Source organism: Lactuca virosa, chromosome 8, assembly GCF_052849685.1.
Source record: "Lactuca virosa cultivar CGN04683 chromosome 8, Lactuca_virosa_CGN04683_v6, whole genome shotgun sequence".
NCBI lineage: Eukaryota > Viridiplantae > Streptophyta > Magnoliopsida > Asterales > Asteraceae > Lactuca > Lactuca virosa.
In genome coordinates, this window is record NC_136433.1 from 162,593,842 (window position 1) to 162,610,583 (window position 16,742).

Here is a 16,742-nt window from a genome sequence, read left to right on the forward strand (position 1 = left end):
TCAACTAACTAGCAAATCAAAAAAGTCAACAAGCAAGATAACATATCACTTAGCTTAACAAATATCATAATGCAAATTTTGCACCATATTTCTCTTTCAAACAAAAATTATGCACTAGATTTCTACGTAAAAAAAAATCTGCATCAAATTTAAGAATCTCAATGTGAATAGAGAAAAAAAAAACGCAATACAACATTAGATTTAACAATCTGCATCAGACTTATAACTTCTCAAGCAGAAAAATCAAATTGGATAGCAAATCAGAACACATGGCAAGGGCAGACAAAGGCAAGAAATTGGAATTAACAACAAATCGAAAAAGAAACAACAAATCGGAAGAGAAACAACAAGAAATCAGAATGAACAACAAATCAGAAGAGAACAACAAGAAATCAGAACACAACAGGAAAAATCGGATATATATATGAAAAACGAAACTAAGAAGATAGAAATCATACCTGATTAGAAGAGATCTTCGATTGGTAGAAGTGCAGCGTCGATCGGTGGTGGGTGAGTCTCAAATCGTCAATAGTTGAAAGAGAAAAAAAACGAGATGGAGGCGTTGAAACTTGAACGTAGGGCAAGGGCACGTTTGGAATCTTTCTCAGTCAGGAGATATCTCATATCTTTTTCATTCAGATATCTCTTACCCAGTCAGACATCAATAAATCGCTTAACAAACAAGTTTGTCTGACCGAGTCAGCAAAAAACGTCTGACCCAACTCGGTCAGACGCATATCAAACAGACCCTAACAATGTCATAAGTAGGGCTCTAAACAAAATGAACGTTCAACGAATTGTTCGTGAACTGTTCGACAGAAAGTTCGTTTATGTTCGTTCATTTAATAAATGAACTAACATAAACACAAATTCTCGTTCGTTTAGTTAAACGAACGAACATGAACAATGGTCTCGTTCGTTCAATTATGTTTGCGAATGTCTGTTTATGTTCATTCATTTAAGTTATTTTATATTCATATGTGTTCAATTGTGTTTGATTACATTACAATATTATATGTTTAATTATGTTTGTTTATCTTCATTCGTTTATGTTCGTTCAGCATGTTTACGAACATAAACAAAAGGAACGTGGACAGTGTAATTTATTAAACAAACGAACATGAACAAGAAAACTCGTTTTTTATCCGTTTGTGTTCGTTCGTTTGTTCGGCTAACTTAAACGAACAAACATGAATAGACCATCATTTGTGTTCGTTTGGTTCGTTTACACCCTAGTTATAAATCATAAGGTATACAAACTTCCAACTAACACCTCATTCACATAAAAACAAACCACAAACATACCAACTTCTCAATATATAAAGGCTTAGATTTTAAATATATCAGATTTTTCATCTAAAAAAAATACTACCTAAAAGAACTTATATATTACTATGTTATACCATACAATCTTTCTACGCTATACCACACAATCTTTCTGTCACTTATCTAAGAGTTGGTGGTCTAAATTTTTATTCTGCAAAGTTTATGGACTAAAACTAAATTATGAAAAAATATTCATGCATATTCCCATATTGGCAATTCTATATTGCAAGAAAATGATTGTTGCCATTCCTATTTTTAACAAAAAGAAAAAAAGAGAGCTTAAATCTGCACCGTTAATTTTCTGACAGTCCAGATTTATTCTTTTGTGAGTAACTTTTTTCTCTTAGTATAGAAGGCCATGAGTTTTTTATTATTTTTATTTTTTTTAATATTAAGACGGTTTGGAATTTTGAAGTTTATTTCAATTTTTTTTTTTGTTTTAATTTATAGAATGTCTGTAGTTTATAGTTAATTTGATGTGTCGTCATTTAGCTTTTAAGACAATAGAAAAATAATTTCAATGTTACCTTCTCTATAGAAAATATTGATTTTGCTTTTAGAAACACGAGTTTATAAGGTACATATAAACGGAGTATTGACAAATTATGTGAAACATTAAGGCCGTAGAACTATAAAGGGCTTGAGATCCCAACAATGATATTGTAGTTCAATTATTAAGGGTAAGATTCATATATTATATGAATTGATTAAAAAAAGTTAAATATAAAAATTAACTATTTTTTAAAATAAAGTTTCAAAAAAAAAAACATTTATTGTAATTTATTACTACATTCTTTACATTTAATAGATTACATAGATTCATTACATTAATACATAATATATATAATAATATATATAAATATAAGTATTATCTGGTTTTTTAATTTTAAAAATTGAAAAAAAAAACAGAAACTAACAAGTGAATATTATTTATTTCAAAAATAACATAAAATGATAAGTATCAAAATTCATGAGATTAACATGTGGCAAAATGGATTTTGATTTATTAGAGTAGAAAACTAGTTGTGAGACTCGTATACTACATAAGTTTATTAAAAAAGGTTAAATATGAATGTCTAAACATTTAAAAGTTTGAATTTATAAAACAAATAAAAAAAATATTGAATTATAGAAATTGAAATGTTCATTTCATTTTTAAATTTAAACAAATAATGTAAATAAACAAACAAATAAATAGTTAGGCTTTAATTTATGAATTTTAAAACTAGAAGGAAAATTGCATTAAAAAGTTTAAATTTATAAGAAAAATGAGAAAATATTGAATTATTGAAATTAAAATGCTCACATTTAATTTAGATAAATAAACAAAGGAAATAATTTGATTTCAATTTAAGAATTTTGAAATTAAAAGGAAACTACATTAATGAAATTGATATCCATTTATTATTATATTATTACAATTATTATATTTAAATATAATGTGGAATTTAATAAAATAGAAAAAAATATAATAACATGTGGAAAAATTTAATTTAAAACAACCACAAAATGACATGTGGTAAAATGAATAAAAGTTTAACATACAACAAAAAAAATTATTAAAGTAGATTAGTAGAGTATTTAACCTAGTTTTGTTAGGCTCTTTAATTAACCATTGTTGTAACTCATCATATATATTTTTTTAACTACATAAATTTTAAATAAAAGTTCAAAATACCATGAGCGGGTTTTTGACCCACACAATCTAGGTATGATTGGCGTTAGTATTTCTATTGCAAAACCGTTTAAATGCAAAAGCTATAATATTACCAAACATGGTAGTTTTATATATTGTTGTCGGAATACCATAACATTTCTGCAAAACCACAAAACCCTAAAAAAGTATCATAAAAACCGATTCAAAGATTTTCCGTTTGAACTGGACCACCGTATGTAAATCAATCCATTGAAACACATATATGTGATGTTCAAAAAATAAAAGAATATCCAATTCTATCAAAACCTGCATTCTTTTCCATATCTCACGAGCTAAATCACAAGAGAAGAATATATGATCGACATCTTCCAAATGGCAAGAACAAATAGGACATTGAGTTTAGTCAACCTCAATCCCTCTTTTATCCAAGTTCACTCGAGTAAGAAGACGATCACGAACTAACCGCCAAACAAAAGACTTGACCTTTATAGGAACAAACCTATTCCACCTAATAGGTATGTAAACAATTGGGAGAACCACACTATCAATCTGTTGTCACATTGATCTGACTGTGAAATCACCTGACGACTCCAAATCACACCTTCATCTATCCAAAGAATCAGTGATGGTGACCTCCTCCAACAAAGACATCAAAGTAAAGATTTAAGTGCTCTATTCACCGCCCCAAATATCACGTCTCCAAGAAAATCTCCAATTTTGCATAAACCAAAAGCCTTTGTCAACCGCATTTTGATTGTCCGTAAGAGCGAACAATATAAGAAAAAGATTTTGAAAGGGTTCGTTTCTACACCACAAATTTGTCCAAAAATTTGTATCCCCCTCATTCCCCACAACTCTACTCATAGAAGACAACGAAACAATTTCCATATCATGCAACTGATTAATCACGCCCAAAATCCTAGTCCATACCCCCTTCTCCCACTTCTAGCATAATCCTTATCAAATCCACCCAGCAACCCATAACAAGCTTTAATGACTCTAACCCAAAGAGAGTTAAAATCATTAAAAAAGGCAACCTCCACTTATATAACAAAGCAAAATTAAAAGATGGCAAATTCCCAACATTTAAACCCACATTACCTATAGATTTTAAAATAATATCCTACTTCACACAGCTCAACGTCTGTTCATATGGTTCTGCACCCCAAAAAGAATCTAGCTCAGGTAGACTCCAAAGATTAAGAAACACCAACTAGAAGTCTAAACAACGACATGTAGTAGATCCCCAAACTCTCAAGAACTGACTTAATCAATGTAAGACGACCCCCTATAGAAAGCATTTTAAGTTTCCACTTCGAAAGACGTTTTTTGAAACGATCCACGACCACTTTCCAGCCGTTCGATCTAGATATGAGATCATCGACTGGCAACCCAAGATACACAAAGGGAAGGGTTGACGCCCCACATCCAGTGATAGTTGCAATAGGTTGAGTATTGCTAAGTCAACCCCCACTCCAAGAAGATTAGACTTTTAGAGGTTTATTTTCAAACCGTAAGCCAAGTAATAAGATTTTTTTATGTTTTCCACGTCTCATTCACCCATAAAAATGTATCATCTGCATAAAAAATATAAGAAATAAGCATGTAGTTCTCCCCAATATGAACACCTCTAAAAACCCTATGTAATACTACATGCTCCATAGCTACATGTAAACCCTCCATAGTTATAATAAAGATGAAAGGATACAACGGTCTCCTTGTCTCAACCCATGACCCAAATGAAAAATTTGTAGTCAAACTTCCATTCATAGAAACTAAAGATCTAGCAGACTGCAGACAAACTCTAATCCACCCCCTCCAAACGACTCTAAACCCCATGAAAGACATCACCTGATCTAAATAATCACGGCTTAAAGAATCATAAGCTTTTTTAAAGTCAACTTTAAAAACATCATTTTTTGCGCATCTAATCAACTATTCCATTCACCATCAACGAATCATCAATGATTTGGCAACCCTTAATGAAAGCAATATGTTTCGTGCTTACAACATTACCCACAACCACTGCCAACCTATTAGCTAAAAACTAGCAATAATTTTATAATTCAAGCCAATTAACCTAATAGGCCTATAATCCTTAACACTAATTAGACTATCCAACTTCGGAATGAGAGTAATAGAGGAGGAATCACTATAATTAGGAATCAACCTTGTATCACAAAACTCTTGCACAAAGTCGAACACATCATTTGTTAACAAGTCCCAATACTTTTTGAAAACCCGAAAGGAAAAACCATCAGAACATAGAGCTTGATCACTGCCACATGAACAAACTGTAGACGTAACTTTGGTTTCAGAAAACCACAGCTCCATCTCAATAGAAAATGAAACCTCTAAGGCTTTAAACCCAGGACTACAGTGAAGTATATGAACCCCATCAAATGGCTTAAATCTCTTAGCATAATAGTTGAAAAATTTTTGCTTCACAGCCCCTAGATCTGAAAGGCAAACTCTATCCACTAAAACACCACAAATCATCATCTCCCTCCTTCTCTTCTTGAGAAACCCGTGAAAAAAAAACTTTGAATTTTCATCACCTTCCACACCTCATTTTATTCTCGACTTCTGTAACACATCTTCCATTTCACAAGCCTCAATATCACTAATATTTTTAAGTATATTCCACCTCCCATTAGAACATTCAATGGAGATGATCCCTACATCAATATTATTATCAATAACACCAAAGATTTGCATCAAATCATTCTTTTGACCAACTTTTTCTGCCCGCATTGAAGCTTTCCACTGCTTCATTCTTCCTTTGATAATTTTTAACTTATTTTTGAAATAAACACACTTGCTTTCTCTTTCTCTTCCTTGGAAATCAATCATAGCATGTCGAACAACAACATCAAACTCCTCCATATCCAACCAATAATTAAACAATTTGAAGGTCGTAGGCCTGTAATCACTTTCTTGGTTCTTTAACATAATGGGGGCAATGATCAGACCACAACATATCCAGAACCATAACAGATAAATTAGGAAAACGATCACTTAAGTCTTCAAAAATTAGAAACTCCAACATGCTTTATTTTTTCTCCATTGCTATCTACACACGTAAACCGTCTACCTATCATGGGAATATCAATCATATTAGCCTCCAAAAAAATTATTAAAAGTAGTCGCAACCGACTGAGAGAGCACGTAACCCAATCATGATGCGTATCTAACAACATTAAAGTCCCCGAAAACCACATACACCCCTAGATTTCGATCCATGAATATCAAAAAATAATTCCACAACATTTGTTTCAATCCATGAACATCACCATATGTATATCATGCCCGCTTTATCCATATATAACTACTAATTATGGTCCATAATTGTTAATGTTCACACATCATATATGGATTGGGGGAATTTAACATAGTTGGTGATGCTACACATGCAACCTTTTTTAATGTAAGAGACTATGATTCAACTACTCGATACAACAATATATTAGATTGTGTCTTAGGAATTGCAATGAAATCATATCACATCTCAACTAGGCATGTATATTTTTGACTTTCACAGTTGTGGTTTGTATATTCTTAATAATATCATGAAACTTAGTAAAAGTTGGAACCTGATTGTTAAGAGATTTAACACTAGATTGAACAAGTGGAAAGTTAAAAATCTCTCATTTGGAGGTCGCTTGACTCTTACGAAATCGGTCCTTGAAAGTTTACCTCTATACCATTTTTCTATCTTTAAAGCTCCGAAAAAAGTTATTTGAAAATTGGAAGGTGTGAGGAGGACTTTCTTGTGGGGAGGAGATGATTCAAAAAAGAATATCAATTGGGTTGCATGACAAAAGGTGGTGTCTCCAAAATGCTTTGGAGGTCTCGGTATAGGTTGCTTGAGAAATTTCAACTTAACTATTCTCTCTAAATGGTGGTGGAAATTAAAAACAGACATCAATGGAGAAAACCTCTTAGGAGAGGACAATCAACAACATTGCTCATCAGTAGTCCATATGACTGCTGATTGTGCACATCCGCAGTCCATATGATTATTGATTGTGCTCATCAGCAGTTCATATGACTGCTGATTGTGCATACATGCAAACTTCGAAAATAAATAAAAAAATTGTCAATTTTTTTTGAGCCTAGATATGGCTTAGACGTACCATTTGGAGAAAATTGATGTTTTTTATTTTGAAAAATGATGAATTAATTATGAGTTCGCAAGTTCATACGTTTTTTTAGTTCTCATAATATAAGACACACATAAGAAACATTAATTATGAAAAATATTAACATAATTAAATGTGAAATTCATTAATTGTATGAAATATTTTTCATTCAAAAATATGAAATATGTTAATTATGGAGAATATTCTATATAATTAATGCATTTCAAATTTAATCATGATAATATTTTTATAATTAATGGTTCTTATATTTGTTTTCTAAACACATTAAAAAATACTCATATAAACATATAAAAATCTGCCGTTAAAAAAAAAAATATATAGAAATCTAGGAATTTTTTTAGATGCGTGACAGTTATTTCAAAATAATAGATAGATGGGTCGTAGTTATTTAGACAAATCTTAATTTCGAAGTTGAAAGGCTAAAATCAACTTTCAACAAACCTGGCTCAAATCGGCAAGAATCGAGTCAAGAGTCAATAAGTCGATGTACCAATCATTAGATTCTTTAAAGTTTAGGGGTTAAAGATAACTTTAACTGAAAGTTCACGGACAAATTTTGTAAATTTCGGGAATAGTTGCCGTTATTTGCAAGTTAGGCGGAATCTCTCTATCCAAACATCCTGAAATTGTTAGCAGGTCTCGATTCTCCCCTTTTTTTCTCTGTCTCAATCCCCAAAATCCAAAAAAAAATCAGCTGACAAATCCCCGTATTTCCCTATACCACCGGCGGCGATGGATGAAACGGAGATTCATGATTTGGCGGACGACGCTGATTACGCTGCCGCGTCCCAACAAGTAAGCAATACACAACTTACCCGATTTTTTATTTATCTATGGTTGCACTCCCTTTTTTATCGTTAAATTTGAATAATTCGGCTTGTAATTGTAATTTTCCATTGAATTAATTTGGAAGCTTATAATGGCGGAGTTTGTTTGCACTTGAGTTTTCGTTCGTGTGTAATTTAGGGCTCCCGAGAACATTATCGTTAATAGTAGTTCATAAGCGTTCAATCAGGTTTGATGATTGTTCCACGCGTTCGTGTCTCAACTTTTAGCAAAAAACCTCTGCATTTGGGGTCTTTTTGGTGTAGAGTTGATCTAATTTGAAATCTATCGCGCGGTATTTACATTTATGTAGCTCCTGAACGACTTGCATTCATTTGTATTTGTTGCTTACAATCGAATAAAACTAAACTTGAATCTATTGATGCTTGCCTTTGAGTTTTTTAAAACATAATACGACCATGAAGATATTCATCAGTTTAGCAAATTAAACGCATAAGTTTGGTAATGCCTGCAGTAGTACAACCTGAACGTGGTGATCTTTCGATTTCTTGGTTATCTGGTGATACAAGACGAGTGTTATCTATTTATTTTTATGAACATGATTGACCTAATTGAAAAGCTACAGATGCAAAATTGATTTAGGTTTATGTCTCAGGGCTCCTCAATCATGGCTGGGAATGATACTAGTAATCAAAACAATCCCATTGACCCAGAAAATGCAGAAACAGTATACATGAAGGATCACGTGACAATTCATCCAAGTCAATATGCCACAGTAAGGATCAGCGGGCGTTTGAAGTTGATTAAGCAAGATTCTTTATTATTTATGGTAATGTTCTATTGTTGTAAAATTAATGTTTATTTGTTTATGATATATGTTTGTTGGATATTTTGTTATGATTGTAAGATTCAGTTCTTTGTTTCATAACAGTCATGGATACCTTATACAGGGCAAACCTCAAATGCTAGACTCTCAGAGAGAGGTTAGAACATCTAATCACATACCTCATTAGATTTTTATCCACTATTACCAAATTAATGATCTTATGAAATTGTTTCTTTATGCAGATAAAAATTTGTATACCATAAGAGCAGTGTCTTTTGCTGATATCCGATCAATTCGTAGGCACACTCCAGCTATTGGCTGGCAATATGTTATTGTTGTTCTCTCATCTGGTATGCCCATGCATTCTTTTGCACCATATTTGGTCCATTTTTTTTATTAATATTAATTACATATAAAATTATTATGTTATGTTAGTAAATATTATTATAGTAGTTAAGTTTACCATGATTGGAACTTTATTCAGGCCTCGCGTATCCTCCCCTTTACTTCTATAATGGAGGACTACGAGAGTTTATTGCTACAGTTAAGCAACATGTTTTTATTGCCAGGTTGGTATTTGTATTTATGCAATATAACTCACCTGTAATTTTTAATGAAACAATTTTTTTTTTTTACATGATTACCCTTCTAGTATATGATTTTAAGTCAATTATCACCACAGGTCTGCAGAAGATACAAATGTGTTTCTTGTAAATAACTTTCAAGATCCTCTTCAGGTGAAACTTTTGGTTTCAAGCCAATCTTTTCTACTTTCATCATGTATGTAAGGGTATATCTTGGATTTCTTATATTTAATGTCTCGAACAGAGAATTTTATCTTCAATGGAACTTCCAAGAGCTTTATCTTCATCTTCATTTACCGATTCGCCCTTCAGTGATAATCAAGAAAGACTCGAAGATGGTGGTAGTAGGCATAAACGTGATATTTCAATTCAGGTTTTGGAAAAATTCTCCCTTGTGACAAGATTTGCACGAGAAACAACCTCCCAATTATTTCGTGAAAGCCTCTTTGATGACACTGGAACTAATGAAAACAAGAAGAATAACCAAGAAAGACCTCAGGAAATAGCCTCCATTGAAGCTCCTATACCCTCTGACCCTTTTGAGGTAACATTAACATCCATTTCTAGAATAAAGATCTAAATACATGTTATATAATGTAGTCAACTATTGCTCATTATCATCATTACAAGTAAAATTATGGTATTCATTTGGGTCCTGTTGCTTTTTTAAATCTTTTGGCAGCTTGATAAAACATCACTGGTATGGGGAAAACCAAGGCAGCCTTCTTTGGGACATGAAGAGGTAACATTTGCTTTTGCATACCATTTTGAATCTTCTAGTAAAGCATAGGGTCTGTTTGGTTGGATGGAATGGAATGAAAAATGTAGGAATGGAGTAGATTATTGTTAATGAATGTTTATCTACAAATTTAAAAAACTAAACATAATAAAAGCTCGTGAAACACCAGATAAGTTACAATAAAATGATATTTTTTTTCGTTAAATAAAATAATATGAAGTTCTATACTTTTTTTTGTCAATAGCAATTAATAAAATGAGGTGTATTGCAATTTTTCATTCCATCCCCATTCCCTCAGGATTGGTCCATTCCATTCCATTCCATCGAGTGAACAAACAGGTTTCTTACATTCCTATGGAAAATGGAATGAACCATTCCATTCCATTCCTTCCCTAATTCCACATATTTGTGCAGTGGGCTACGTTTTTGGATTCTGAAGGCCGAGTTGAGGATTTAAACGCTTTGAAAAAGAGAATATTCTATGGTGGAGTGGAGCACAGTTTACGAAAAGAGGTATGCAAAAATTGGCAACATACTTTTATTCATTTGTTTCACAGGATTATACTTTGAAAAATCCACCCACTTACAGTGATATTTACTTTACTAGAGCTTTCTACTTTCATTTCTTCCTATTACATCATTATACTTTGAAAAATCTACCCATTTATAGCAATATCATCGAATTAGAATATAATTGGGTAGATTTTTATATTTTCCAAAGTACAGTGTCCTAATAAGTAAATAAAATAAAATTGGAAGTAGTTATAATCAGGTATGTATTTTAATTTTAATTTTTACAACACATGATGCAGATTTGGCCAATATTATTGGGATATTATGCATATGACTCTACATATACAGAAAGACAACATTTTATGGCTGTGAAAAAGTCAGAATATGAAATTATTAGAAACCAATGGCAGGTTTGTGCTCAATTTTATATTTTTTTAGGCCCAATTAATTAAGAAATATAATTTATTTTTTTCAAAAACTTATATTGTGCAGAGCATTTTTCCAGAGCAGGCAAAAAGATTTTCAAAATTTAGAGACAGGAAGAGTTTAATCGAAAAGGATGTGGTATAACTACAGATTCATCACACCCTAATATTTATTTTATAATATGCGATAAAAGACCTTTTATATTTTTTAAATTACTTACACGATTTTATTTAATTTTAATCTTTTTTACAAGGTAAGGACGGACAGATCACATCCGTTTTATGAAGGAGATGAAAACCCTAATGTGGATCTTTTGCACAACATACTGGTGACCTACTCATTTTACAATTTTGACCTTGGTTATTGTCAGGTAATTGTCATTTACTCTCATTCAATCCTTTTTGACTTAATACAAAAAGAACGACTTAATAGATAAAAATGTGAAATATGTTATTGTTTTATTATTTAATTTAATAAATAAAAATAAAAGCAATACATATTATATTATACATGTTGTTTAGGGTATGAGTGATCTCCTATCACCAATATTATTCATCATGGAAGATGAATCGGAATCATTTTGGTGTTTTGTTTCTTTAATGGAACGCCTTGGACCAAATTTCAACCGTGACCAGAATGGCATGCACTCCCAACTCTTTGCACTCTCAAAGGTTCTCTTTCTCTTTCCTTTCTCTGTGTTTTTTTTGTCCTATTTAAGCATTGTACTTTGAAGAATCTCTAACCAATTATAGCATCCTACTTTAAAAAAAAAGTACATTGTTATTTTCTGACAATTTTGATTCTTCAATATCACAGCTTGTGGAATTGTTAGACAGCCCGTTGCACAATTATTTCAAGCAGAAAGATTGCTTGAATTGTTTCTTTTGTTTCCGATGGATTCTTATACAATTCAAAAGGCAAGTCAAACTTTTTCTTACAACAATAAGTAAAATAGAAAATTCAGTTATATAAATTTACAATGATGAAAAAATTATTATTAGTTATTTATCGAATGAATTTCAGGGAGTTTGAATACGATAAATTATTGAGATTATGGGAGGTATTATGGACTCATTATCCAAGTGAGCATCTTCATCTTTACATCTGTATAGCAATCTTGAAACGGAATCGAGCCAAGATTATGGGAGAGAAAATGGGATTTGACACACTTTTACAATACATCAATGAATTGTCCGGTCAAATCGAGGTGGATGGTGTTCTTCGTGAAGCTGAGGCTCTTTGCGTGTGCGCCGGAGAAAATGGTGCCGCCGCCATTCCGCCAGGAACACCGCCATCGTTGCCTATTGAAGATGAGTCGATATATCAACAAGATGATGAGGTTTTGTAAGTATGAGATAGAAATAGAAACCAAGTCCACTAAGAAATCAGCTCGATTTCTTATTTGAAATACTGATGATTTGATCATGTAAATGGGCCTTTTGCATAGGGAAAATACATATAAAAGCCACTATATTTATATTCTGTCTATTTTGTTGGGTCGACCACTATATTATGTCCTCAGGTTAAAGAAGGGTCACAATAGGAAACGCTTTTACTTCAACATTTTATCTAAAATTTTCACAAAAAATGAAAATTTTCTACAAAGAACTTAGAAAATTTTAGAAAAATGATAATTATTGTTTTCTATATTTTCTAAGTCTAAATTTTTCTAAAATATAAAATGCACACCAACTCTCATGCCACCTCTCTCAACACCACCCACCCACTCCTAAGCCCCAACACCGCCACTGCCAACCCCACCTTTTACCCACTCACCCCCAAGCCTCACCCTCACAAACACACACACAACTATTGCAATCATTGACTTACCTTCGCCATTACCCCATCACTGCCGCCGCCACCACCACCACCTTAGTGTTAGAAATTTTCGCTAAAACCAATTAACAAAATTTTCTATTGTGGCAACTGGCTGCTATAGCAGGTCGATATGGCCGACATTAAAAATTGTCAAACTTTGGAAGCTTCCATTGAATATATATATATATATATATATATATATATATATATATATATATATATATATATACAAAATAATGAAAATATAGTTGTTATTTTGTATATTATATTAGGAAAACGTCAATTTAGCCCTACAAAATTTTCTTGTTTGTTTTAAAAAGTCATTTTTTTGGTACTCTAAGGGAAATGTAGTCTTATTTTACTGGTTAAAAAAGTCTCTTAACCTTGTATGATAGGTAACCAGACCACATATGAAATTTTTTGATGATGTGGATGCCAACGTAGAATACTTGTTGTTGAAGTGGAGGTCCACATAAGATACATTGTAGCACACTTCTCCAAGTTAGCTTCCGTGTCATGTGGTCCCCTTTATAAAGCGGACAAACCCTAGTTAGGTTCTTCCTTCGTCTTTATTCTTGAATACAATCCACAATAACATCATCAACCAGCTTCTCATACGGTGGTTTCCACGAGTTGGACCCTAGATATCCCAACCGACTATGAACTACTTGCAATGGAGACACAAGTGAAGTCGAAAATATGAAGATATAGATAAATTAAGAGTTCATGGCAGCTAGAGAGAAGCTATCTTTTGTGAAGAAGTTCAAGATAAGCTTGTAGGTTGTGATTTTTGGGGTGGGTGTGTTTCTAGCATAGAGTTAGTAGACAACTTTAGAGTTAAGTCTGGATTAGACCTTCTGATCTCCTCATCATAAGACCACAAACTTGCATAATGTTCTACCATGGTACCTTCAATAAGGGATACTGCATGTTGCTTGGCTCTCCTAACTTATATTCCAAATTAATTTTTCACATCTTCCCTTAGTATCCTAACATTGAATTTATCTTTCTCAAGAACTTATATAGTGAAATGACTACCAATATATTTATACTTAACAGTTGAACCATGTTTGAAATTTCTAGCACAATTATGATCAATAATAAGAAATTTGATTTGAAATGATTGCTCTTCACTCATCCATGATGCCCAGAGTCTAAAGATATAATCACCACAACAACACTTAACCAAGAGTCATTTACTGCCATTTTTTATAACACAATTGTGACATCCCCATTTTTACGGCCAGAAAAGACCGATTTCGTTTATGTTTTTTAATAAAAATCAGAGTAACTTCTTAAGAAAAGTATTGCGGAATTTGTTCCCAAAACAAAATATGATATAAATTTATCAAAGCATTTCTTAAAGAAATGTATTTTCATTATATTACAAAAACTCGGGATGTCAATCATCGATACAGACCATAAGCATAAACCAAAAAAAAAAATAAACATCTTAGGCCACAAAACACAATCTGACCTCAAATCCATAATCTCTCGTCAAGTCATCCAACTATGCTTTTGCCACTACCTGTAATACAAGAAAACCGAGTGGGTCAGGATGGGGAGCCTGGTGAACATATAGGGTTTTCAACCCACAATAATAAGTTCATTATTTATTTTCATCAAATCACTAACCCGAGTACCCGTTCCCGTTATCCTCACTTTACGTCCCTAAAGCATCTATTATAAGGGACATATCCTAAGGAATTTCATCGGGATGGGCACTACTGCTAAGGGGATTCCTCAACCATATGTGTCCGTAAGGCAACCATGGAGGGGGGGGGGATGGAGTACATCTTCAAAAAAACACCTACAGGTTGCGAGCCTGCTAGTGTTCCACTGGACTGCCAAGAAAAGTCCGTGGTCGTCATCTATACTCCGCTAGACGACTGGTTCATCTTAAACATCGTAAACATCGAAGCCTCTCATCATTTTATCACACATCATCTATTTCATCTACCCATGTTCTACCCAACATATTTGTAGATATAAAATACATACATGGTCCAGATCTGTAAAACAAAGCTTACATCTTTCATCCAACATAACTTTCAAAGCATAAAATACATATACAGTCTAGATCTGAAAAATAATGTTTACATCTTTCATCCAACATAACTTTCAAAGCATAAAATACATATACGGTCTAAATCTGAAGAAAAAGTTCAGATCTGAAGGAAAGAAGTTCAGATCTTTCATCCAACATAGATCTCAAAGTATACGGTTTAGATCTTGAAGAAAAAGTTTAGATCTGAGATGAGAAAGTGTAGATCTGAAGGAAAAGGTTTCAGATCTGAAAGAAAGAAGTATAGATCTTTCATCCAGCGAACATCTCAGGTAAACAGATAACACACACACACACACACACACACACACACACACACATATATATATATATATATATATATATATATATATATATATATACACACACACACACATAGCACATAATTTATATAAAATACTTCATATCTATGTGTAAGATGAAAGTGACTATACACTCACTTGATAAGAAGTAAATCGGACAACACTTCGCTTCTTAAAATAATTTTCTTTGACGAAACCGGAAAGTTTGCTTGAAAACAGGGCTCCTCGCGGGCAGAGTTTCAAACCGAAAAACTCTTTTTCTTGGAGTTTGGGCTCTCCGGGGCTTCCTTTGGGGAGGGGGGGGGGGGTTTAGGGAGGCTAGAGAGAGAAAGTAGTGAGAGAAAGATGTGAGAAATGTGTGCATTTTCCGGATGCCCTCGCATGCCTTTTATAGGCGCCCTCCCCTCGGAACGTTGGGCGTACTCCTCGGAGTACGCTGGGCGTAGTGGACGCGTGTCGCAACTTCGGTGGTGCATCGTGGACAACTTCAGACTGCACAAGACAGCAGACCGCTGGGCGTACGAGCCTTGGTACTCGAGGCGTACTCGGACGCTGGGCGTCCTCGGACTACGCGGGGCGTAGCCCTTCGCACCAGCTTCGCAAATTCCATGTTCGTCTTCTAAAATTCGTAACTTCCGCGTACGAGCTCCGTTTTCGACGTTCTTTATATCCACGCTTAGGCGGGACCGCACTCTACAACTTTCGTTTAGACTCCGTCGGCTAATTTTGACTTTATTTTCAAAGTTTAATTTTTAACAGGCCGGGACAGGATTGGTCCGTTAAAAATTCGTAACTTCTTCATCCGACGTCCGTTTTCGTCTGTTTTTTTATTGTTACGCTACTATTAACGAGATCTTCGATTCTCGTTTGGGTTGTGTCGGCCAACAATCAACCGATCTACTATTCGAACTTCGGGCTATGCACTACCGTTCCGAAACTTAGAAAAATCATAACTTCCTCATACGAGGTCAGATTTGGGCGTTCTTTTGATGCACGCTCTCGGTTTAACGAACACTATGACTTTCGTTCAGATTGTTAGGGCTAAAAAGTCCTCTATCGTAAATTCACTATTTACGTCATGTAGTGTCGTGCTGGTTCTGTCGCGAAACTTCGACAGACCATAACTTCTTCGTTATAACTCGGATTTCGGCGTTCTTTATATGTCTGCCTGTCCGGAATCCTTGTCACGACCACTACAACTTTCTTTATCGATATCGGTCTTATCTAACATTTTATTTTTGACGCTTATTTTTGTCATTTATTTATTATATTATTATAAACAAGTAATAAGCACACAAAAGCACATAATTCACATAATATTCAAGTAATTAATCTTTATTACTTTAAAATGAGTTACAATGGTTGACCTAGACTATTACATCATCTACTAATGCTTAGCCCCGAAACACAGGCGTTACAACAATTGATACCCATTGACAATATCATAATTGCAAAGCATGTGCTTCAGTTGTTTAGGATTAGTAAATCTCATACCTAGTACATGAAATTGCTTCTTCCAGGGTACAAATTCATTGGA

The 16,742-nt window shown here is 33.4% G+C and overlaps 1 protein-coding gene across 1 annotated transcript; it reads left to right on the top strand.

Moving 5' to 3' along the window:
* Nucleotides 1–7,770: 7,770 nt before the first annotated feature.
* LOC145133758 (uncharacterized) lies at nucleotides 7,771–12,502 on the top strand. Its single transcript, XM_079068721.1, has 15 exons — nucleotides 7,771–7,941; nucleotides 8,588–8,761; nucleotides 8,864–8,915; nucleotides 9,001–9,108; nucleotides 9,243–9,327; nucleotides 9,441–9,495; nucleotides 9,587–9,886; nucleotides 10,025–10,084; nucleotides 10,496–10,594; nucleotides 10,894–11,004; nucleotides 11,087–11,158; nucleotides 11,274–11,390; nucleotides 11,542–11,691; nucleotides 11,837–11,941; nucleotides 12,048–12,502. Exons 1-15 carry the CDS (start codon nucleotides 7,879–7,881, stop codon nucleotides 12,366–12,368), a joined length of 1,872 nt encoding a protein of 623 aa, XP_078924847.1. The 5' UTR covers nucleotides 7,771–7,878; the 3' UTR covers nucleotides 12,369–12,502.
* Nucleotides 12,503–16,742: the final 4,240 nt, after the last annotated feature.

What these genes read in the sequence shown, in the direction of transcription:
- LOC145133758 (XM_079068721.1), top strand. Translation starts at nt 7,879, where the DNA reads ATGGATGAAACGGAGATTCATGATTTGGCGGACGACGCTGATTACGCT. An exon ending in TACCCTCTGACCCTTTTGAG is followed by an intron (nt 9,887 to 10,024) that starts GTAACATTAACA and finishes ATCTTTTGGCAG; the next exon opens with CTTGATAAAACATCACTGGT. An exon ending in TTATACAATTCAAAAGGCAA is followed by an intron (nt 11,942 to 12,047) that starts GTCAAACTTTTT and finishes AATTTCAGGGAG; the next exon opens with TTTGAATACGATAAATTATT.